The sequence below is a fragment of the Candoia aspera genome, chromosome 2, assembly GCF_035149785.1.
Source record: "Candoia aspera isolate rCanAsp1 chromosome 2, rCanAsp1.hap2, whole genome shotgun sequence".
NCBI lineage: Eukaryota > Metazoa > Chordata > Lepidosauria > Squamata > Boidae > Candoia > Candoia aspera.
Window position 1 is genome coordinate 166,265,163 of NC_086154.1, and position 24,967 is coordinate 166,290,129.

Consider the following 24,967-nt stretch of genomic DNA (forward strand, 5'->3'; position numbering starts at 1 on the left):
CCCATGTCTCCTGTATGAATTGGTAAAGAGGCTGTTCTCTTACTGAAAATATCTAGCTGGCTAGAATATGATTTTTTAAAATTGTAAATATACTGTTACAATGTCATGGCCAAACAAGGAACATAGAAAAATCTTTTGCTGTATAAGATAATGCTATTCTGCCATTTAAGGTGAATTGCATTTCTTTTATAAAATCTCAAAGGCTTTAAAGGTACTGTTACTTATTAATTGACTCTAACTATCTGCCCAGGTTTTTGGGGAGGAGTGTTGAAACAAGGGAGGATTAAATATTGCTGTCTGCTTGCAGCTCAGGTCAGATGCAGTCACCTGCACTTCCAATGTAGAAGTGGCCAATGTGTTTCTTATTTCTTGCGCTGTGATGGAAATTATAACTGCGAGGACCACTCAGATGAAGAAGACTGCCCACTCTCCAAACATCTACACTGCTATGTGGATGAAGCCAAATGCCTTAAAAGTGGAGAATGCATCCTAAAGCAGTGGCTCTGTGATGGGGATCTGGACTGCAAAGATGGGTCAGATGAGCAGGTACAAATGGCTAGGACTGTCTATTTCCTTGTGCCATGAAGTGGACCATTTAGTCAGCATCTTAGCAGTGAAAACCCTATAGTAAGCTAGCTATCCCTTTGCTAAATAGGACAACATGGTCCCATCTCAACCACTCAACAGCTGGATTAAGCTACTGGGGCGCTTCATTACAGTTACTGCCTTAATTAAGAATTAAGTAATCTAAAGTGAGATGCTTATTTCCTGATATTCCTCAAGATGTATAGCTCTTGTCAAGACTGAAAGATTCAGTCATTGCTAGTACACAGCATATTCCTTTTCATGGTCACCAAATGTCTCTGAACTGCTACAGATATTAAGATAACTTCTTCCATAGATGTATGTATGGGTAGACTTAAGCAAGTCAGAACAGGCAGGAGCAAACAGCACCCCACTCCCCATAGAAGCCATTTTTCAGGTTTCCCCCCAGAAGTGCCACCAGCCTTCAAAAGTTCTTTCTTTTCCTGTAAAGCATCACAGTTCAGATATTTTTCTACAGCAATATAGTCATTGTGGAGTCCTTGGTGCTCGCTGAGCCTGGTTGCTTTCTTGCAGATGTTTCATTGCCTGACTACGCAACAAATATAATCATTTGCCAGCCAAGTCCCCAAGTATTTCAAATGTTCTCATCTCCATTCCTAGCTGGCAGAACTTCATTGCTGCACAACAGTGGTGCTTGCTTGCTTGCTTGCTTAATTGATTTTTGCAGGACTGTGAATTTTCAAAGAAACCATGTGGTGCCCATCAGTGGCAGTGTAGCACCTCATCACAATGCATCCCAGACCAGTGGAACTGTGACAGGGAACGTGACTGCAGAGACGGGAGTGATGAAATTGGATGTATGTAAGCGCTCTTCCTCCTGGCAGCTGGGGCAATAGTCTTCATTGTTCTTTGGAATCAAATGGTGGAGGAATCTCTCCTTCCTATGCGGCATTGGCTTAACAGAGGAGCAGTTCTGCAAAATAAGAGCCAGTGTACATACAGTGGCAATGGTCCTACCATTAGTCTTTAAACATTTGGTCTGGTGTCCAGCAGAGTTGAAATTTAAACTGTAAAGGATATGGTAGGACACTTCACTCTCACCACCAGCCTTTCTCAACCTTTTGACCCTGGAGGAACCCTTGAAATATTTTTCAGGCCTTGGGAACCCCTGCATATTCAGGCTCAAATAGAGGCCAGAAGTTACAAAATTGTTATATTTGTTTCACGTGTAGGCCTGTATATATGCATTATCAGTGTTCTTAAACTAGAAATAAAGAATGAAACTTACCTCTTTAATGTGAAGTTGCCTGAATTTGAAATGATTTTTTAAATAAATTGTGATCTCCCAGGGAACCCCTAGTGACCTCTCATGGAACCCTGGGGTTCCATGGAACCCTGGTTGAGAAACACTGCCACCCTTCTACCATACCTTGCAGTTGGTTTCCATTTGCGCTTGCCAGATTGTTGAGCTCATCTGGAAGAAGGGTTGCAGCCAACATCACTGCATGTTCTTCTTACCTACTCTGTTTGTTTGTTTATCTAATTTATCCCCACCCATCTCCTCCGGTTGGAGGCCTCTTGGACTTGGACTGTTCCAAGTCAATCAAGTGACAAGACACAACATAACTATATATTGAATTGGGCTTATGCTTAATTATACTTAAATAGTTATTTTATATTGAATTGCATTGAAACTACAATCTTGAAGCCCTCTTTGCTTTTTCACAGGCAGGCCCAGCAAATGCTATGGCTATGAATTTCTGTGTGGAGAAACCTGTATCAATTATACTTTGGTCTGCAATGGGAAACCTGACTGCCAAGGTGGAATGGATGAAGGCAGCAATTGTGCCATGCCATGCCAAAAATCATGTGCTCACACTTGTTATAAATCTCCTAGTGGGCCTGTAAGTAAACAGCAGCATTGGAATGTTGATGATGTCACTATTTAAAAATGGGTAACATATACATTTTAAAATGAATATACTGTAGAAGCAAAACAATGAATTAAAAGATTTGCTGCTTCCAAGGCTCTATTCCAAAATTATTTTAAAGTAGGAAAAGTAGGTGGCCATTCTCAAATAATAATACAGTATGGACTCATCTCTACTATAATGGCAACAGGCTTTGTCTTCTTAAGCTAAAACATTCACAAGGATGGTGATAGCCATGAGATAATACTTGTGGGGAAGACTATAACAGATCTGGACAAAGTATTAAAATGCACACGCTTTGTGCTGGCAACAAAGGTACATATTGTCAAGATTAGATTTAGATTTAGATTTGTTTTTTATCCTGCCTTTATAATTTTTTTATAAATAACTCAAGGCGGGGAACACACCTCATACTCCTTCCTCCTCCTATTTTCCCCACAACAACAATCCTGTGAGGTGAATTGTGCTGAGAGAGAGCGACTGGCCCAAAGTCACCCAGCCGGCTTTCATGTCAAGGCCGTACAATAGTTTTCCCAGTTGTAATGTATGATTAAAAGCTTGATAATCAGAACAGCTGAATAAACAAGAAGCAACACTTTCAAATTGTGGTTCTGGAGAACATTTCTGAGAAAACCTTGGACTGCAAACCAATAATTTAAAACTAGGTAAAGGAAAATCCTCTGGGGGAGATGGGCGGTGATAAATTTGATTAATAAATAAATAGACTGTTCACTGGAAGTGTTGGTAATGAAACTACAAATTAAGTATTTTGAATACGCAGGACAAAGGCAAGAGTTGTTGAAGTCCCTGTTGCTTAGGAAAATGGGAGGCAATAGAAAAAGAGGCTAACAAAAGTTTGGGTAGCTAAGTTGTCTTGTGATGACACAATCATAACTGACAAGAACTCAGAGCAGTTACTGATAGGAATCATCTTGCCAGGATTATCTATCAGGACATGACAAAAACATCAAACAACACAATCAGATTGAAAGGGAAGAATATGGAAAGAAGGGAGCCATGATGTAACCTTAGAGAGGATAAAATATAAATGCATTTATAACTGCTGTAAAGAAGATTGGAAGCCACTTTATTTTTCTTTTTTTCTTGTTTTTTTTTCTTTCATTTCTTTTCTATTTACTTACACTTTTCCTTTCCTTTTTTCTTTATATTTGTATTGTTTTTACTTGGTAAAAATTTCTTTAGTAAAAATTAATTTTTTAAAAAAGCAATGCAATCAGATGCGTTATTTAATTGCATCCTTGCAAACTAAATCCCAGTTTGTATTTGGTCATCGGGACTCAGTGTTACCAGCAGCAACCCTTGGAGTGTGGGGCAGGGAGAAGGAGAGGTGCATGAAAACCTACATTGATAACGCCCGTTTTCTCTTTTTCAGAAATGTGCTTGTAATGAGGGGTTCAGACTAAGAAGTGATGGACACTCTTGCAAAGACATCAATGAATGCAAAGAGTTAGCAGATGAAAAATGTAGTCAGACCTGTGTCAATACGGATGGCAGCTACCACTGCACGTGCCACCCTGGATATTTGCTGGAGCCTGATGGCCACACATGCAAAGTAGTTGGTAAGATTCTTCATGTCCACCAGTTGGCCCTCCCACTGATTATCTGTATGACCCAAAATTAGTGCATAAACCCTTAGTCAGATGTAACAGAAAGCTTTGCCTTCTGGGTAAGAAGCCCTAGAAATCAGTTCTTTTGGCTTCATACTAATAAGCTGGGACCGATTTATTGAGAGGATTGAAAGCTGTTAGGTGGGCAAAGACTCCTGACTTCCTAGATCAGGGTTTCCCAAACTGTGAGGGGTCCCTCCCTTGGGGAGGTACGTACAGAGTCCAGGGGAGGTGGGAAGAACCCTTTAATTACATTGTTACAATAAATCCACCTTTCCCAAAGTTTCATTGCATTGTTTTCATTGTTCATTTGTGTTGATTTTGGTGTTCGGAATTTTAGGGGTTGTGTGTACATTAAGATTGCACTAAAGGGAGGTGTGATGGCAAAAAGTTTAGGAACCTGCCCTATATGGTGATCTCATCCTATTCAAAGCAACCTTCCCTGCTAGGACTGCAGCAACAAGTACAGGAAGAAAAATGTAATCTAACCAAATGATGTATTCATAATGAAATATAAATGCTTTGGGTAGGGTCCATAGTTGTTCAGTGTTTTGATTCTGCAGTGATCCTACGTGAATTTTCCAAATTTCAGCCAGTCTAATGCATAGTCTAATGCATAGGTGAAGGGACGCGGTGGCGCTGTGGGTTAAACCGCTGAGCTGCTGATCGGAAGGTCGGCGGTTCAAAACCGCGCAGCGGGGTGAGCTCCCGTTGCTAGTCCCAGCTCCTGCTCACCTAGCAGTTCGAAAACATGCAAATGTGAATAGATCAATAGGTACCGCTTCGGCGGGAAGGTAACGGCGTTCCGTGTCGTCATGCTGGCCACATGACCCGGAAGTGTCTATGACAATGCCGGCTCTAAGGCTTAGAAACGGAGATGAGCACCGCCCCCTAGAGTCGGACACGACTGGACTTTACGTCAAGGGAAACCTTTACCTTTACCTAATGCATAGGCGCATTAACAGATGTGCCAAACATTCTGGGTTTGAAATGCTTAGAACAGGTATGGGTTGTGAGCTAGGGCCAAAAAGGAGTCCTCAGTTCTATGCCATTTCATATTCTGCCATAGGAAAATATAGAAACTCAGATCACATCGCCATGCCTTGTTTTTAATCCTTGTGCCCACAAATGATCTAACCTGCAGGAAAATCAGCAAAACAATAGTTTTTCTGTGACTCAGTTCTCATAACACACAATGGACATTAACAGCCATTCTGCACCCAGCAGCCTGTTGGCACTAGGAATTTAAAAAATAATGCTGCCTTTAGCAATTTCTTCATAGGGCTGAGTGGCAGGTAGCATTCAGCACGGCTGACTTTGGTGGCCCCAGGGGGAAAAACCTGAGGAAACAAAGAACTGAGTCTGAATAGTTCTCTATAACAGAATATTACATTTACTTAAACAGAAGACAAGCCTGAATTTAAGAGGAGCTCACCATAAAAGAAAAAGGAGACAGAAAACAGACAAAAATCATGAGGGTTGCCCAGCTTCCCCATGTTTTTATTTTAGGATTGCCACGTCAGGCTAATCTTCAAAGTCATCCACTACTTTGAAAGAATGGTGTGTGAAGTCATCTGCACCTCCAGACCATTATTTGGTTAATAGCCTCTGTTCTTATCAGCAAATACAAGACAACCCACAGTCTGGTATATAGTGAAATGTTTTGATTTTTGTCTCAAGTGTTTTTGGAATCTTTCTGTTTTGTGTACATATTCATTTGTTGCATCTAAATTTGAGTGCAGTGCTAAATAATAGGAAATGAAGAATAGGGTGGGAAGAACGAACAACATCACTCTTGGCATGGCAACTTGTTGAAGCACCTTCCTACCTCTTCTCCCTCAATTCACAATAGACCCATACTTTGATGGAAAGGTAACTATTTTTGTCTTTGCCCTAGGCTCTGAGCCAGCACTACTAGCTGCCGTTCAGTTTGACTTGCTCCTATATGGATTAAGGACCATGAAAGAGGACATTATTTTGAGAGTTGATCAGGACATCATTATCTTTTCCATTGACTATGATTTTGTAACACAGAAAGTCTTCTGGATGGATCTTAATGCAGAAAGTATTAAGTGGGTTAATATGAAAACCAAGGAAAAGGGAACTCTAATAAAAGGTTAGTCTTAATATATTTTCAGACGTTTGGGCATTTTTTAAAAAAAATCTGTGGCTTGGGACAAGACTAATTTGGTTGAGTTAAAATATTGGCAGAACTCATACTTGAGTGTGAGTGTTGAATCTGACTCAAACTCTCACGTGGCCATGAAACTTCATAGGTTTGCTTGCTTCAAGATGGACATTCAAACCCATCCATATTTGAAAGGTGGCCAGAGCTCCGAGAATAAGCCAAGGGAAAATTGAGCACTCACATTTCTAAACTGACACTTTTAACAGTATAATAAACTGACTTTGAGAAATAGCCATGTGCCTCATGTAGGTTCACAGATCTAATCCTGCCTGCAAGTTCTAGCTGACAGGTTGAAGAAAAGGTTCCATCGAGTTCCTCAGAGAAGAAAACATACAAGTTGACAAAGTCTCACACCACAGATGAAGTTTTCCTACACTAGTAAATTCCCTCATGAATGGCAAAGGAAGATTGAGTATGTGTCATGTGACAACTGCTCAGAAGGCCAAGAATCCCTTGCTGTAGGGTTGATAATGGTTGGAAGTCTGCAGCTTCCACTCTATAAATGGAAAGACAATCTGATTGCTTCCTCCAGTGTATACTAATATATGGGGACAATAATAGCAATGCTGGCCCCTAAAAAGCACCCTGTTATGTTAACTGGTCAAGTATGAGTATTTTTGAGGATTGTCTGAAAGGAAGATGGATTTTAAGCACTGTTAACAGTGAACAATCTACCTTTTGCTGAGTACTAACTGTTCAGCATAAAACCAGGGGCATTCCATATGAAAGCTTCTGAACAGCTGTCTTTTTCCTTATATGGCTATTTAAAAAAATTGTAATGAAATTCTGCTTTATAGTTACTTACTAAATAGTAGATGTTGGCTGATATACCTTGCCCAAATCTGTGTAAATCCTAGCAGATGTTTATCACCAGAGGTTGGCAGATAAAAGCAAAAATACATTTGCTTATCATGAAAGTTGGCATGCAACATAGCTGAATTTGAAAAAAAAAATACTTTATTTTCTGGCATTGTGGCCTAGTTTTTGTGACAGGCTGGAAACTTGAGTAGGTTCACTTCTATTATTTCAAAAATCTGATTTCAGGCATCAAATCTGACAGTATAGCAGTGGACTGGTTAGGAAGGAATCTTTACTGGACTGATGGTATAGCAGGACAGATCTTGGCTACTTGGTTAAATAGTACTTGGAAGCAAAATCCTGGCTACACCATAGTTCTTGATGATCTGGAGCAACCGCGGTCCCTAGCTCTCCACCCACTGGATGGGTAAGCCTTTTGTATTTTGCTTGTGCAAAGCCTGGGCTTGTTGGAATGGCTCAAAAGAGCTAGAAATATAACTCAGAAACAAAAGTGGATAGATGACTCCATCCACAATTAGCAATTATTATGAAGTCACTAACGCTGTCTTTTTAGGGAAGTTATTTGAGAGAGTGGTGGCTGTACAATAGCAGATACTCTTGAAGGAAACATCATCTGGGCTAGTGTGAGGTTAGGTCTGCCTGATTACGGGACTGAATCATAATTGATAAGACAAATAGATATTTTTAGAGGGAAAGAAACTAGAAGTACAGCCTTATTCATTCTGCTTGAATGTTCACAGCTTTTGATATTGCTGATCATGGCATTTCCCTGGCCTGGCTAGGTACAATTGTTCTGCTGCCTATCCGTAAGGCTGTGCACCATAAAAGCACTGGATGAGCATACCTTAGCAGTTCATTTATGGGGATTAGATTCTTTTTCTAGGGTTATTCAATGTCTGTAACAGTTCCATCATCAGGCTAATGATGCCCAGCTTAAATTCCCTTGTCATCAGAGTCAAATGAAGCTGTGCAGGCTTCATTTCCAAGTTTGAATATGATGGGATAGATGAGGAATACTAAGCTGAGGCTTAATCTTGAAGGATAGTTTTGTGGAGAAGATGGAGTTGCCTGCTTGGCACCGGGCTGCATTCTCCTGAAGGAGCAGATGTATGACTTGAGCTTTCACTATGAAGGAGTGCCTTTTTCCAACTCCACCTAATTTGCTAGCTATGGCAGGACAGAGGTAACCTAACCACAGCAATCCATTCACTGGTAACCTCAAGACAGGCTATTGCAAAGCTCTCCATACAAGGCTCCTCTGAATTGAGGTTCGCCAGAAGTTGAAATTAGTGCAAGATGCTGCTACAGGTTGGAAGAGGCTGTCTCAGAATTAGCAAACGTTACATACTTATTTTGAAGGCACACGCTGCCAGTTTGCTACCAGGCAGAGTTCCTGGAACTTGCAATATAAAGCACTATGTGCCTTAAATCAGCGCACCTGATAAAGTGCCTTCTCCCATACATTCCTGTTTATCAGCTAAGAGCTAGAAAGGATGCATTTTTCAGGGTGCTTCATTGGCTGGACATTTGCTAGGTCAGAAGAGAGTATTTTCAGCATAAGCACGGGGTTGTGGAATTCCCTCCCTTTTCCCAGAAAGGTTGCAGCATGCCTTTTAAACCTCCAAGTCAGTTTAAAACATATCTATTCATCCAGGCTTTTGCTTAAACTGGCACTGCTCTGCCAGTCTGGTCTGGTATTGTTTCAGGTTGTAAAGTTGTTTAAATTTTAAAAATCAATATGTTACTTGGAGTTTTTATTGAATCATTATTTTTGTTTAAATGGTTCCTTGCTGTTTTCCTTTGCTGGTGAGAGAGCTAAATTAGACTCTTTAATAGCATGTTGCACCACTTGAAGCTCTTAAATTTTGCCTCCACTTTTGTAAGTGACCTTGGTTGTTCTTAGCTGCTGAAATACACACACACACACACTGCATCATTCACATGTGTTAGAATGGGACCCTAGCTTGGGAATGGAAGGAATTACAAAATGAAGACTTGACCCAGACTATCAGAAATTTTGAAAGGGTGTGTATGCAAAATGGCTAATGAAATCTTATAAATTTAATTTGGCTCTAATACTGTATAAATGCAGATACATTAGCGCACCTGATCTGAAGGCTGCCTTCCTCAACCTTGACCTCAGATGTACAATATTAAACTTTAATACAGTATCCCCCCCCCACCCCTTACAAACCTCCATGCTTAATGGGGGCTAAAGTGCATGATGCCATAATTGTGCTGAAATGCAGTGTTTATAGATCTGGTGCATGACTGGATAGAAAGACGACAGTGATCTAACTTCAAATTCCAGAGAAAGTAGGATTCAAATGAAGAGACATTAGCAACAACAATCTGACATTAAAGTTCCCCTAGACTGAAAGCATCTGAAAGAAGAGTGGGATACCTTGTCTGGTACCCTAAAGGACATGTGCAATATGGCGATGTAATAACCCTTCTAGAAAGCACTGTAAGCTGTGGTTACTGAAGTCCATTCTATAAAAGTATATAACATTATCTTCCCTTTCCTAGATTTATGTACTGGTGTGAAATAGGCACTGAATCCAAAATAGAGAAAGCGGGGATGGATGGAAGTAATAGAAAAGTGCTAATAAATGATGGACTTGGTTGGCCCACCAGCATAGCCATTGACTTCTTGAGCTGGAGGATTTTCTGGTCTGATGACAAGTTGCACTGCATTGGCTCAGCCTTTTTGGATGGTAGTAATGTGAAGGTATTGCCCACTGTACATAAACTTGTCTAAGCTGGAAGCAGGCAAGAGTTTATTCAGGTTATTTGTTTTAAGGGAGAGAGTAATTTCTGATAGTGTGATAATCTCACTCTGCTCTTGATAGCATTCCATCCTGTTATGGAATTCCATATCTGACCAAGTTGAGGAAATAAATGTGGGAAGCAGTGCCTGTCAAACTTCCAGATCTTTTTGCTTAGCTGAAAATAAGATCTCAGTCCCTGAGTTGTGATGCATCTCTTGACAACAACATTTTTCTCTCAGTTTTTTCAGTTGACTGAGATTCATAGTCCCTTCTCAGTAAGTATCTTTGAAGACTACATCTATTGGTCTGACATGGAAACAAGGATAGTACAGAAGATAGACAAAAGGACAGCTAAAAATAGAACAGTTCTCCTCAAGAGCCATGGACAACCTTATGGACTAAAGGTATTATGTCAGGATTAGACATTAGGGAAAGGTTGATCAATGGAACAAGTACCTATTTTTATTTTATTTTGCCAAGGGGATATCTGTAGTTTGAAAAGAATAAATGAAAGCAAGTTTATCTGGCCTGGGCCTTCATTTCGTAGCATCTGTTTGTATTTTGTCAGACTAAGGCTGCTGCAATACTGATCAATATTGTACTGATAACAGAATTTTGACCAAGAATAAGATATATACAGGAAATAATACTGTTAGCAATAGCATGGGTTGTTGGCCTAACTGGAAGTTAGAAGAAAACCATGTCTAAACCATACTTTAAGGAAGAAGGCCCTGTGCACCTTCATATCAGCAAAAGTCCCTGATTTAGGCATTTCTTGTTAAGCCAGTTGCCCTTAAAATTATTGAAATAATTCCAAATTTAGGAATATCTGCAAGAGGCTTATTAAAATATGGTTTATCCAGTAGTAGTTAGGATCAATGCACCTTTTCCAACTAACACATAATATTAAAAGGCATAAACGTTTAATAATGATGAAGTGAGCTGCAGCTCACAAAAGCTTAATAATTAATACACTTATTAATACATTTAATAAGATGTGTTAGTCTGAAAAGGTGTTACCAGACTTCCCCTGATATTTTTTTTTTGCACCATAGACTAATACAGCTCCTGCTGCAATAAATTTCTGGTTCTTTTTTTTTAACTCTGCTCCCTTGGAAGAAAAATTTGCAGCAACCACAGGTTTACAGCCTGTATTTATATGGTCTCTGACAGTAAAAACGATGCCGTATCATTCTCATTCTACTAGAGCTGCATCCACAGCTCTGCTAATGCATCCTGATTGGATATTTGCAAAGCTGCAACACTGCCAAATCTATCCCCACATTCCCCAAATATTGCAGATAAGGTCCTCATGCACCAACAGAAGTGACCTTTGGATATCAAGTTTTGCAATAGGTCTTTCCTGCTTTATAACTTCAGTAGGTTGCTCATACCCTATAGGGAATATTTTGTACATATCTCAGACTTCAATGAATCCAAACAGGGAACAGAACATTGATTAAAGGTTAGTGCAAAGGGGACAGCTAAGGCCTCTTACTTTATTTCATTCCAGCCTTTTTATTTCAGAGATTTTAGCCAATCTCCTCTATTGATAGAATGGGTTTATTTGTTTTGCTCAATCTACCTTCATAAGGGTGAATGAAAAATGTAAAGGTATTGTCAACCAGTATGCTTAGTGATCTTACACTTGATGACAAAGAAGTGAAGGTGATACACAGTTTTGTTTTCTTGGACTCATAAAGATAGATTAATCTTAAGGAAAAAGACTATGGCAAACTTATAAAAAAAATCATGAAGAATAAGGATATTTGACTGACATTGATAACAAAGATCAAAAGAATTAAAGCAATGGTCTTTTTGGTGGTGATGTATGGCTCTGAAAGCTGAATGAAGAGAAAGAGAAAAAAGACAGCCACTTTCCAGTTATAGATTTGGAGACAGTTCTAAGAGTACCATGAACAAAGAAAACCCAGTCAGTCAGTCCTGCATAAAGTAGACTGACCGCTGCTTTGAAACTCCCAGACTTTTGCCATGTGATGCAAGTGGATGATGGACAAAAATACAGGCATGTCCTTAAAAGAACTACAAGTTTTTACTAGAGACAAATTAAGATGATGAGCATTTGCCCCAGCAAGATTCAAGCCTGACTTGATGGCACCTAACTAACATTCAGCTTGACTGTGGTTAAGATCTGAAGGGAGGAGCTGAGCAGTGCTAATGTAACAGCAACCTTTAGCCATGTGTTTTGTGTGCCTTCTTGCACAGTAACAAAGCTTAATCAATTCTTGGACGTATCCTTTGTGCTAAATCAGAAGGAATGATCTCTGTTCTGATCTTAAAGCAGGCTGGTCCTCAAGTTTGTCAACCAGCATATGAAAGTTAACCTTATGAGAACTCCCCTTGCAAAGGAATTACATGTAAACTAGAGCAAAACTCTAGATATGACCAACCCTCTTCCTAGTTTTATCAACCTAGTGCAAATAGGCCTAACTTTACAGGTCCCGTTGATATCATATGCACAGTGTGTCATCCTTTAATACTTTTTGAGGAGGAACATATAAAATGCATAATAGAGATGCCCTGAAACTCCTAGGGTAACATTCTCACACTCATGAAATTTGGTTTGCAGGTGATACATGAAGTTCTGCAGCCGGCAGCCCCTAATCCATGTGTAGAAAGTGGCTGTTCGTATATGTGCCTCTTAAGCACCAAGAGAAGAGGCTGCTTTTGCCCACTAGAATTTGTGCTTTCAGATGATGGAAAGACCTGCATTCCATTAAAGGAGTCAGCATTCATGTTACTGATTGCACAGACAGCTGTTACACAGGTACTGCTTTCAACTGGATAACAAAGAGAACAGCCACAACCCTGTTGTCCAAATGAAATGTTCTTATGGCTTCTCACTGGGTGGCACAGCAAAGTGGCTTCCACATGAATTTCCCTTAGTAATAAGTAAGTGCTGTTGACTGCATTTTAATTTTTCCAGAGCTCTCCTGAAATACATATTTTTGCATTTCTCAAAAGGAGTGAGTTAGTCAAGTTAGTTATTTTTTTACATCTTACTGAAATTCTGTTGGAAAGTGATACTTTAGCCCCAGTAATCAAGTGTTAGAGATAAATGGAAGCTGTTAGTACAGTATTTTCATTTAGCATCGTAAGTGGTAGCAAAAGCTATATGGGTTTCAGCAGTCTAAGGCTTGCGCTATAATAGAATTGTCTTAGGCCAATTGCTTAATGATATAGCCACTCGTAAGCTAAACTTATAATAAATGTTTCTAATATTGAACTCTAGATCTACCTGAAAAAACTGCGTTCCATAGCTGGGCAGGTGCCTCTTCCTAAGCACAGCACTCTCCCCTTGTTCAATGCTACTCATCTGACGGCTGTAGACTACTCTATACGCAGTGCTGCATTGTACTTCTCAGAGTTTGATGATGGCTTCATAAACGTTCTGGCTATTAAGGATGCTGGAAGAGCTTCTTTGAAGAAGATTCTGCCAGTCGAGGGTACTGTGATATCACTTGCACTTGATTGGCTGAGTGCCAACATCTATTGGATTGACAATAAACATCCGTCTGTCCAAGTGGCAGCATCAGAAGGCAAATATACACATGTGGTAATTAGTGATGGTCTTTACCACCCAACCACTGTGGTAGTGCATCCCCCAACTGCATCTATGTGCATTGTGGATTTAGGTGGTGGACATGGCACACCTGATCCCTTGATAGAATGTGCTTCTATGGATGGGAGTAGGCGGAGGATACTCTGGAAGAGAGCCCAGGTTCCTGTTGGTTTAACAATAGTGGATGCTGGCACCCGGCTCTATTGGGCTGACCAAGGTAAGCAGTCTAATGTGTTGATCAAATTCTTTGGGTTCAGCTTACCTTTCCTAACATATGAAAGAGTTGGCAATATTCCTAGATTACCACATATTCTTTTTTTATAGTAATTTTATTAAGAATTATAATTACAACAGTAAAAACTAATACAAACTGAAAAAAAACTAAAAGAATAAAAAGAAAAAATAGGTGCAGAAAAGAAAGAGGAAAAAAGGAAGAAAAAGAAAGAAATAATAATAATATAGTAAAGAAAAAGAAAATAAATATATAAAGAAATGACTTCCGCCTTCATCACAAGTATAAACAATTTAGTAATTTATCACCTTCTCTTAAAATACAACAAATGATCTCTTCTTCCCGTATTCCATCTTTTATCTATTAACAAATCCTTAAAAACTTTGTCATTTCAGTCCTGATCAGCAGAAGTCCATTAAGGGTTACCCTAACAACATATCTATTTTAACCTTGATCAAATAATAATATATAACCAACTTTGTATTCCTTCCTTTTACTTTTAACAATCTTGAACTTTAGTCCCTTCAAATAATGTCCTGAAACTTGATTTCTTTGCATTTTTTCTTTGTCCCTTCTCACAAAATCCTTTAAAGCTTTAACAAGCCTCTTTTCTAAATCCAATATAGGAAGATTATCCAGGTCACTCTCTTGGTTTGTTATTTGTATATTCCTTTTAATTATTAAGACATCAGCCAGTTTCTTTTGTAGGTCCAGTTTAGCATCTTTTTCCATATCATTCTTGTAGCCTTTGTTTTTAAATCCACTTTCAGATCAGTCTTGTCCAATAAAACTCGTTTCTGTTCCATAACATCTTTTAAACACAGTCTGTCTATAGAGGCAGACACTCTTAAAATTAACTTCTGAGTCCATTGTTCAAAAATATCCTTCAATATGTCCAATGTTAAAATATTTTGCTCCATTCTGTATTAGTCATATTTAAGGGTTCTTCTCCTTTAATTGTGATCCTTAGGTTCTTCTGCTTCCCTCTAGTGTCCAACCTTCAAAGTCCCATCCTATCATGTTTTTTTTTTTAAAGAATTCAAAACAAAAGTATTTTCCCATGGGAAGGATTCTTATAATTAATTACAAAATCTTATTTCAAATTTATCTGGACCCTTAGTCCATTTGTAACTTTCTAAAATGAAAGTTTTAATCACCCTTTTGCTGTTTATTCCAGTTTTTTTTAAAGTTTTTAAACCGGTAGTTAAAACTTCTTTCACTAAGAATTGAAGGAAACTCACCCGGTGTTTCTAGAGTTGTCAATCCAAAGTTTCTTAATAGCTGAAAAACAGTTAACATGCGATTTCCGAAAGTGTTTAGAAAGGAAGTATGTGAACCCAGTGTCCTTACAGGCACCAACCACGGTTTAAGCAAGATGGCTATTCCCTCATCTCCCAGAGCTATAAATCCACTGGAGATCGCTGTCTTGCAATCTTCTTGCGAGGATCAGCTGTTCAGAGCACTTGTGGGTGATCTCAAGTCCTCTCCTTGTCCAGAGAGGAATTAAGAAAGAGCCAGTCTACTCACCAGTTCTCCATTCCACCATGGTCATCATATCCATTTTTTACGGAGCCATCTTCAGTTCGCCATTTCTTCCCCAGAAGTCTCTAGAGTAGCACATGTTCTAACTGAACTACTGTTACATTTCTTCTAGAGTAGGATTTTTGAATAAATGCAAATTAGAACAAATGTATTTCAAAACATTTCCTTTTGTTAGTTATCTGCTAAGACTCATCAAATTTGCCAGGAAGAGAGGGGAAGTAGAATTTAGGCCTCTTTCCAAACTCAGGCACCTAAGTTTTTCCATTCATCTTGTTGCCTAGAAGGAAAATCAAGGTAGCCCTTTTTGTTTTTACAGAACTTGTGAGAGCTATTAACAACCAGGCCAGCTTGGATATACATCTCTTATTCTTTATTTGCTACAAAGCTTTCCACTTTAACTTTGCTTTCCTATCGACTTTGCTTTTTTATCAACCAATAATCTAGCTTGCTTTTAGATACCATCGGTTTAGTTTACATGGCAGTTCAAAATCTATCCCCTTCTGAAGCTTGACAAATCTGTGGGCGTATCCACATTTACTATTTAAAGTGCTCCTCACTTATGCTTGTGCTGGCTTGACTTTAAACTGGATTAAGAAAATCTTGTGCAGACTGAGACAATAGATTATAAGGTATTCAGTCTGGATTGCAAGCTACAACAACCCTCCGACGGGACATTTCCCTTGCTCCTATACCCACCCAGGTTCTGCTCTTCCAGAAATGTAATTGCCAAGTGGTCAGATATGTATACTTTTATGTGTCCATGTGTAGATATGTGTGTTTTGTGTGTGTAGACAGACAAACATGGACCAATACATAAATACAGAAAGTTAAGTTCCTTTTTTAATCTGAATTCAGTTACATTCTAACTAATTACTCTAGGAGCCATGCCTTCTTATTGTTACAATATTTTTCAAGGTCATTTTCTAAATAATACAGGCTCTTTGTGTTATAATAAGCTTAATCAATAACATGTATTCTAATGTTTCTATACCTTCTTTTATCAGCACTGTGGAACTAGCATAGAGATTAAGACCTTTGCTTAGTACGGAGATGGTTGCCAGTTCAAAACCCAACAGAAGCTTTTTAAAAAATTATGATTTTTCTTTTCATGAGTAACTAGTTTGCCCCCTGTTTTTGTTTTATTAAGGAGTATTTGTTTTAATCTGGGAGCTAGGGGGACCCCTTCTACAAAAATTCTATTTATAATATGTGCCCCATCAGGGCATGATCCAACAACAACAACAAAAACAAAAAAGCAGAAAAGGATTAAATAGCAATTAAAATTACATAAATAGAATAAATAGCAATTAAAATTACATAAACAGAATAAAATCAGTATGTACTATATTTGCAATCACAATGAAAATAAGACTATACAATTATAAAAACCTGAGCCTATTAACCAGCTAACTTTATTAATAAGATTTATGGTAAGATAGTTGTATCTGCCTGAATAGGTTTTGAAATCCTTCTTAAATGCATCCAAGGATATGTGCAGCCACAGTAGGTAGGAAGGGTACCCCATAACTGAAAAGCATGCAAATGAGGAGCAGCACACATAAAGGGGATGGAAATAAGTCCATGTTCTACCGATTGTGTTGTATAAATAGGATCATACCACAACAGGAGCTGGGACAGGTAGCGAGGAAAGGCGAACCACAGGACCTTAAATCTAGGACCAAGAATTTGTGATGGCTGATCAAATGGTAAGCCCCTAGATTTATTTTTGAAAAACCCAGGAACTCAAGAAAAAAAATGATGTTTTAAAATTCTATTGAGTTTTGAACTGGCAACTCTCTCTGTGCTAAGCAAAAATATTAACCACTATGTTTTTTCAGCAACACTGGTAAAAGGCAGTATAAAACCATTGTAACCATTGGCTCACTTGAAGGGGTGGTCCTTCCTCTGCAAAGTAGCCAATGAACTGCTGAGATTAGCCTACAACCAACTGAAGTGCTATAGTCTCAACAGACAGAAGCACTCTACAGAATAGGGGGACAATGTACTTTGGAAGTAGGGAGCAAAGAAATCTACCCTGAGCTTGCTTTGAAGGTGAGTGTGGGATTAATAGAGGGCGATGTCATCCATTTCTGCCCTCCCCAAACAGTAGACTGCCCATTCTGGCAAATGGGCAACCAGACAGTGTGGATAAGCCCTTTGTGAGTGGCAGCTTAACCTATTATACAACTCGCCATTGCAACAGTTAAGCCACTATAACTACTGTTGTAGGTAAATTTCCAGAACTTTAGGCCCATCATACCCCAAACTTGGATTGACTTCAGAATAAAACAATGAGGAAATATTTTACTAATACCCATAAGCACTGTCGAGTAAACAGCAAATGCCCTTTGTGTTAATCTTGGTACTGCTGCTTAGCAGTGATAGACGTACTGTATACAATCAGTAATGAAAAATTGTCTAATTAAATTGCCTTTTTCCCCTACTTTTACTCCTGGTTTACATAACAACTTATACCCTAACAGATTCATTTCCAGTGGTAAAAATGATATGGTTGATTATTAACAAGCTAGCTTTCATAATTGCTTTTGAAAATGTGCGGTTTTTTTAAGCTGAATCTATATCTTGACTAAGGAAGTGTTGACTACTTTTAAGTAGAAAATACACATTATCAGGACAAAATGTTCATCAGATCATATGAAATTGAGAGAAGACCTATAAGAGATTGGCCAGGAAGAATTTCCCTAAGGATCTGTGAGACCCCAATATTCTCTGTAGTTGTACGCATGCTGAGACATCTTATCTCCCAACCCTCTTCACTTTTTGCAAATTGCTTAAGACTGGGCTATTCCAACAAATGTTTGAGAATTAATGAGGTGCAGGCTGCCTATTAGATAGAAAGTTATTCACTCATGTTTTTATTGTTTGCATCGTTTCTGTTTTGTAAACCTCCTAAGTCCCAATGAAATGGACAGTATATAAAACTATTTACTAAATACAGACATGCCATGTGGGATGAATCTCATCAATATTTTTACTCTTAGTGCTAAAAAAACAATAGGATTCCTTTCTGCCTATCGTATTACTTTTCTGACAAGGCTCTGTTTGCTGTAGCAAAAGGTACTGTGGAAAGCATTCATCTAGATGGCTCCCAGTACAGACTCATTCAAAGAGGACTGCGTGGCCTTACGCTTTTCACAGCTGGGGATGGAATGATGTTCTGGACAACAGCAGCACGCAACCGTAAGCAGGCTTGAACTACACAACTCCTATAGGATATTCTGAAGGAAAAGCGAAGCTCTTTGTCACAGATCATACTATATTAAATGGTGTGTCACTTGTGTCACCTACCCTGACTCAGAAAAATGGCATACCATACAATCGAGAACCAGACGTCAAGTTTTTAAGTCAATACTTGGCCTACAAATATTCAAGTTCAGATTCAAAACCTATCTTCAACCTGTATTAGTACATTATTGGCAAATGTTCATGCAGTGCTTACTCTAGTTACTAGACTACTATATTGTATTCTATATTGTATTCTGGCTGGCTCAGAAATTAACAGATGCTAATCACTGGCAAAATTGAGAATTCGAGCATTATGTAGTATCTTGTAAATCAGTAGTGATGCCTTGAGTAGTAGTAGTAAAAGATTTTCTCTAAGTCTGGTTAACTTTATTCCTAACAGATGCAACAAAGGTGTGGCATAGTCAGCGGGAAATGGTAGAAAACTGGTGGTTTCAAATAAATCAGAAACTTGTGGATATAAAGATCTACAGCAAACTAAACCAACAAGGTAAAGTTCATTATAGCTATGAGGGGGATGCCTGGACTATACTGAACAATAATATTCTTTGGTACCCTTTTGGGATAACACATAGTACAAGCTTTAAGCATGACACAAGTGGGATATTCTCTAAGCATCAATTCTGGACAAGGACATGACAGCCACTGGTTTTATTGAGAACCTTTCTTCCCCAATAAGCATAGGCTAAGTGAGACCCTTCTGGAAAAATGGTGAGTATCTTGACTTGTTCAAGTTATTGAAATTGGTGAGATGGTGCCAGAAATACTTGTACAAGTCTTCAGCACCCCAGGCAGGTTGACAAGTAGATGCTTCCTTAGTCTACCATATTATGCAAGGGAGACAGAACTGGAGCAATTAATTTTTGTCTTGTGGCTTCTAGGTAGAAATGGTTGTTCAGAAGAGAATGGGGGATGTAGTCAGATCTGTTTACCAATTCCACAAGGACGAAGCTGCCGGTGCACCACTGGGTACATTTTAGAACGTGATACTGTGTGTATCAAAGCCATAAAATGCTCAGAGCCACTTCAAGCCTGCTTGGATAACAGCAAATGTATCGTAAAAGGACAAATCTGTGATGGAAGCATTGATTGTCATGATGGATCTGATGAGTTGAATTGTAAGTACTGAAATCCTGCATTTAAATAATCAGAGAAATGAATGCTTGGGAAACAGATCATTAATACCTGAAGGTAAGGTAGCTTTTGTTAAAATGGCTTTTTTAAAAAGTTGAAATCAACTGTTTACTTAACACAAATGCTTTCCCTTTTTATAAAATTCTGAAAGTTGGATATGCTGCTTGTGTTTACTGAAATAAGGTGCTTTCCTAGTACAAAACAAATGCTACACTCAGCTCTAGATGTAAAATTTAAGCAACCTTATGCTTATCAGTATTGTCATGAGTAAGGATGGAGAGCAGGGGGCTCCCACCCAGACTGTCAAGCGCATGCGTAGCACTGAGGAACTGTTCAGCCATTCAAAGAGACACAGATCGGGACCGCCTTAACCTTTGGGGTTTATATGGCTGAGTTTTTCCCACGCTTCCTCAGTTTGTTAGGATTCTTGTTAAGTACTAGTAATAAATATTAGAGACCAAGTCATTGTCTCAGTGTGTTTCCTGGTAGTTAGGACAAGTATTAACATTTTAGAAATCATAGTTCATAACCCCTTTTTTCTTTAATGGTTTAAGTTACCTAAATCATCAGAGTGTTAATAATTTCTAGTCAACACGGTATAAATACAACTGTACCCAAATAATATAATGCACTACTGGTATTTTATAATGGTATAATAAAACAATATTTTTTTTAAAAAATGTAAAAGCAAGAGAAGGATATTCATGCTAGAACCGTGTGCTTACTACAAGATTTGGTTTGAAAATAAATGGATATTTCAGAAAATAGCCTGCTTCAATTCAGTGCCCATTTCAAAGTAAAATTCACACCTCCTATGATTAGCTTGGGGAAACCACAAATGGGTGTAGTTTCTAGGACAAGAGGGTATTCAGAAAATAATGGGGGATTTGTGCAATAGATTTTTGAATCTCCCATCAAACTTCCCAGTTCAAGTTACTTTATTTTGTTATGGCATCAACCGGCTGAAATAGTATGTTAGTCAAATGTAACTTACTATACTATACTATACTAATACTAATACTATACTATACTAGTCACATTTAAATTTCTTAGTCATTCTTTTTCCTCTTCCTGGAAACTGAAGCCACATAAACAAGGGATTAACATCTCCAACTTTTGGCACCATATTTAAAAGCACAGTTCCCAGCATTCTTTCAGAAAGCAGTAGAGTGATGCAGATGTAATATGAATAAAGGGAAATGCCTGTGTCCATGAATTGCAGTGAAACATGATTACAACCAAACTGCGGGTCAGACTGCCGTGTTAGCTGAAATGCAAGCACTGCCTGTTTTTATAGTTTATCTGTACGGTACATCATCTTTATCAGACAAGGAAAATGTGATGGCTTAACCTTTATTTATTTCAATTTAGGTGCCACCTGACTCCAAACTGACTTTAGGCAGCTCACAATATAATAAATAATAAAAACATAATACAGAACAAAACAAGATGAAATTTGGTTGAGCAACACAAAAAACATAGACAAAAACACATCCAACAAGGGGTTCCATCCACCTTAACCAAATGTCTGGGAAAACAACCAGGTCTTCAGGGACACCAACAGGGTGGGATCCAAGATTTCAGGCAGGATCTTGTTCCAGAGGGCGGGCACCATGACAGAAGGCATATTTCCTGGGTCCCAATAGGTGGCACTGTTTAATTGAAAGAACCAGGAGCATGCCAGCTTAGCTGGCATGTACCATCTGGGCATAAACCATGGAAGTTAGGCGGTCCTTCAACTAACCTGCCCCTCTCCCAATGCCCTATACCCAGCTATAAACACTATGGGTTTTGAAGAAAAAAATCAGGCTTGCTTGCAGTTACTCTTTCTGTTAAGAATTCTGGCCTTCTGCAAAAATACTCAGCCTTGACTCGGCTATATCCAGAAATGATGTATGTAAATGATGTTCTCTACTTACAGGTAACTACATTGTCAAGGAACCCCAGCCCATAACTCCATCTCAGACAACACTGCTGCAAACAAAACCATTTCGTGAAAAGAAAACCCTGGCACCCATCAAAATCACCACTAAGAAACCTACCACTAAAAAGGTGCATGTACAACCGCAAGAGACAAAACACAAGAGTACTACTGTTACTGAATATAAAAGTACAACTTCTACCACAATGCAAATCCTTCCTCCAAGAAGAGGACAGAGACCTACACTACCTGCACTGCGGAAATGGCAAAAGCCTTCTCTAGTGCAGGGGGTCAAGCAAAGTGGCTTAGGGTCACAAGCTTGCAACAGTGAGACCTGTAACATGAGAGGAGAGTGTACTGTGGAAAACCACAGAATAAAGTGCAATTGCATGTTGGGATATAGTGGTGACCACTGTGAAGAAGAGGAACCAAAGTCTACAGCTGGTTCCATTGTTTTGAGTATCATTGCTGTCTTACTACTTACTATGGGAGCAGCAGGGATCTTTATCTACTTCAGGAAGCAAAAATCACGCCGAAGGTAAGCTTGGTTATTCTCTCTCCACCCTTTGAAGTAACCCACATTCAGTGGTGAAAGCTGGTGAATGCAATGGACGTCTTTGCTACCTAATCTATAATAAAATTAGTATCTGCTTTTCTGTACTTCCCCTTTGAAGGACTAAAATTTTTGGAATTAACAATTGGTGTGGGACACCGGAGTGTAATTCTACTATCTGTAGCTTTCTCACTCAATTTTTGTAATTCTGTACATGCTTGCTGCATTTATATTGCACCTTTTCTGCAAGGAATTTGGGATGGGTGGCATTTAAAATAAATTGTATTACCTTGCTGTCTTAATCAAGTGTATCCTGCCTGATAGGTTCTTCACATCTGCTACTGTTTGCATTTTTTAGTTCTACTTAACTAGATCTTTATCTAATGGCTGCTTTAGGACTGCATTTGCTGCTGAAAGATATGAAGCTATAAACTTGGAGGTAGACCACCCAGTTGGCTGAAGGTTATCTAAACAATATGAAGGCTAAATAGGCATGAGGTCTTCTCTGAATGCGATCTCATTCAAAACCCAGTTCTATACAGTCAGTATACTTGCTGAATTCTATTTTCAAGTGACCATTCACCTTTGGCAACAAAAATTTAGTTTCCTGTTGAGTGTGATTTATGCTCTAGGTCCCTTCTTGAAACAATGCCATCTGAGGGGACCTAGGAAGTAAGACTTTTCTGTGGTGGTGCCTACCCTGTGGAATTATCTCCCCCCTGAGATTCAACTGGTCCCAACCTTGTTAGACTTCAGGAAGACTGTGAAGACCTGACTGATCCCTCAGGGCATTGGGCCCAAGGTGTTAAATGAGCTTGTCCTGGGAGGTGTAGTATATGTTGGGGTGCCTCAACTGTCTGTTTTGCTATTGTTGATCTTTGGTTGTTTTTGTTATTGGGGACATTGTAGTTCTGTCTTTATTGCTGTATGCCACCTGGAGTCACAATTTTGTGAGTTGGGTGGCCAAATGAATGAATGAAGTATTGACCTACGTGTATGTGCAGGACTATTAAGTTGTCTTGACACAACAACTACTGTGGTCTTACTGAGGCAAGTGTCAACATGTTATTGGAAAGGAAAAGTGGTAATGTAAATGATACTAATGTAAAACTGGAACTCTGAAAGAAAAAAAAAGAACAACTTCTGCCTGGCATTTAAATTAATGCTGCTCACATTAGAATTCTGGCCATCTTTCTCAAAGGACATCAAGTACAGGGTCAGATAAAACACTGGCCATCTACCAGAAGTATGATGAACCAGAAGAAAACAACTTTGTTGAAGATGAAACATGCATCAATGCAGCTTATGACCCAGACCAGGTAACAGCTTTTAGTAAAATTGTTGTGTTGTATTTCAGTTCCAAGCACTTACACTTGGTAGATTGCTCTATAATCTTGAATGAACTATAGCCCCTTCGTACTAGGATATTTAAATTGTGTGCAGTTGTTCTGAGATGTGATGTCAGAATTACAACAACTCTTTGCCTAGAGAAACTGACTTTGAGACTGATTAAAGGACAGTTTGTCACCTAAAATAGCTGCATCTTATTTTGCAAAGCTGATAGTGTTTTGCTATAGATCGTACTTGAATTTAAATGGACTTGCAGAGATCTAACCAGGCTGCAGGATCTCTGAAAATGAAGGGAAAAAAATCTAAACATGCAAGGAATGAAAATATAAAATCTTAAATCCTGATTTTTTTGTTTTCAACAGGAAATGGCAGCTTCTCTGAAGACAAGGACAGGCACAGATTTGCAAGAAAAATAATGTTAACTATAAATCTCATGCTGTCTTCTTCAGATGGAATCGAGGAATGATTATGTAGAACTACACAATGGGGATTTCTCATTAATGTCAAATTCAGTGTATTAACGCTGAGCCTGTTAGTTTCAATTTTAAATAGCATTTTTAAAGCCAGCTGAAAGTAGCAAGCATGGAGCAATTCCACTGTTGGACTAGCTAATGGGATTATGATAGCATGAATTAGATTCTGGATTTACAATGGTATGGAGACCCGGTGAAATGAACTGCAATCACTTCTAGAGGCCAAACAGGGATTGGATCCAGTACTCACCTAGCAGCAGTGATGCAGCTGACAAGCTGTATGGTACTAGACCTACAGAATAGTCATATACCAGCTTTGCAAATGAAGGATGATGTATGGTGTGTAAGAAGAACCAAATGCACAATAAAAACTTTGTCTCAAACTACTTTAAGATCCTCCTAGAATTCAGCCATTGAAGTATATGGTTTGTACCTGGGCCTTACTAAACTTTACTAATCCCTCTGTCACAGGCTTTTATGAATTCACAAGTTTAGATGCAGGGCACAGTGCAAAACATCTCTCATGTTTCTTCCCCTTCATTAAAATACCAAACAGCATTTATTTTCATTTTTTGCAGTTTTTCTTGGCAACTACTTTCCATTCTCCACTTGGCTAATAACTTTTGTGGCTTGGGTGGCAAATGCTTTGGAAAATGACTCTCTCCCTTTACTGAATAGTAGGCAGCATAGGTTTTTTCTGCCTGTATGGGTTCTGTAATGTTGGCTTCATAATGCTGTGTTTCTAACTACCTATCTCTACTTAGAGAAAAGAAGGCTAGATATATACTGGCCAGCATATTCTGTGTGAGAGAGAGAGAGAGGCTGACAGCAACACTTTTAGGCTAGTAGAACATGGCCTTCCTTTCTCTTTTCTGGCTCCCTAGTGCCTTCTGCACTGGGTAGTGTTGTCTCATGATGGTCCTCACTTCTTTGGTGGGTTTTCCAGTTCTACTACTAACAAATGCTTCATGGTTCTTGCCCCCAGACCCTTCCTTGAACTGACAACTTTTCATCAGGAGAATACTGCCCAGG

At 38.9% G+C, this 24,967-nt stretch overlaps 1 protein-coding gene across 1 annotated transcript; it reads left to right on the top strand.

Annotated features, from left to right (window-relative positions):
• Positions 1-312: 312 nt before the first annotated feature.
• LOC134491189 (low-density lipoprotein receptor-related protein 2-like) lies at positions 313-24,318 on the top strand. Its single transcript, XM_063294763.1, has 16 exons — positions 313-546; positions 1,274-1,403; positions 2,275-2,450; positions 3,871-4,057; positions 6,003-6,221; positions 7,338-7,518; positions 9,642-9,843; positions 10,123-10,287; positions 12,474-12,671; positions 13,137-13,683; positions 18,313-18,441; positions 18,887-18,994; positions 19,386-19,622; positions 21,560-22,097; positions 23,314-23,431; positions 23,825-24,318. The coding sequence occupies exons 3-16, from the start codon at positions 2,373-2,375 to the stop codon at positions 23,876-23,878; spliced, it is 2,961 nt and encodes a 986-aa protein (XP_063150833.1). The 5' UTR covers positions 313-546; positions 1,274-1,403; positions 2,275-2,372; the 3' UTR covers positions 23,879-24,318.
• The last annotated feature ends 649 nt before the right edge of the window (positions 24,319-24,967 follow it).

What these genes read in the sequence shown, in the direction of transcription:
- LOC134491189 (XM_063294763.1), top strand. Translation starts at nt 2,373, where the DNA reads ATGGATGAAGGCAGCAATTGTGCCATGCCATGCCAAAAATCATGTGCT. An exon ending in CACAGACAGCTGTTACACAG is followed by an intron (nt 12,672 to 13,136) that starts GTACTGCTTTCA and finishes ATTGAACTCTAG; the next exon opens with ATCTACCTGAAAAAACTGCG. An exon ending in CAGCTTATGACCCAGACCAG is followed by an intron (nt 23,432 to 23,824) that starts GTAACAGCTTTT and finishes TGTTTTCAACAG; the next exon opens with GAAATGGCAGCTTCTCTGAA.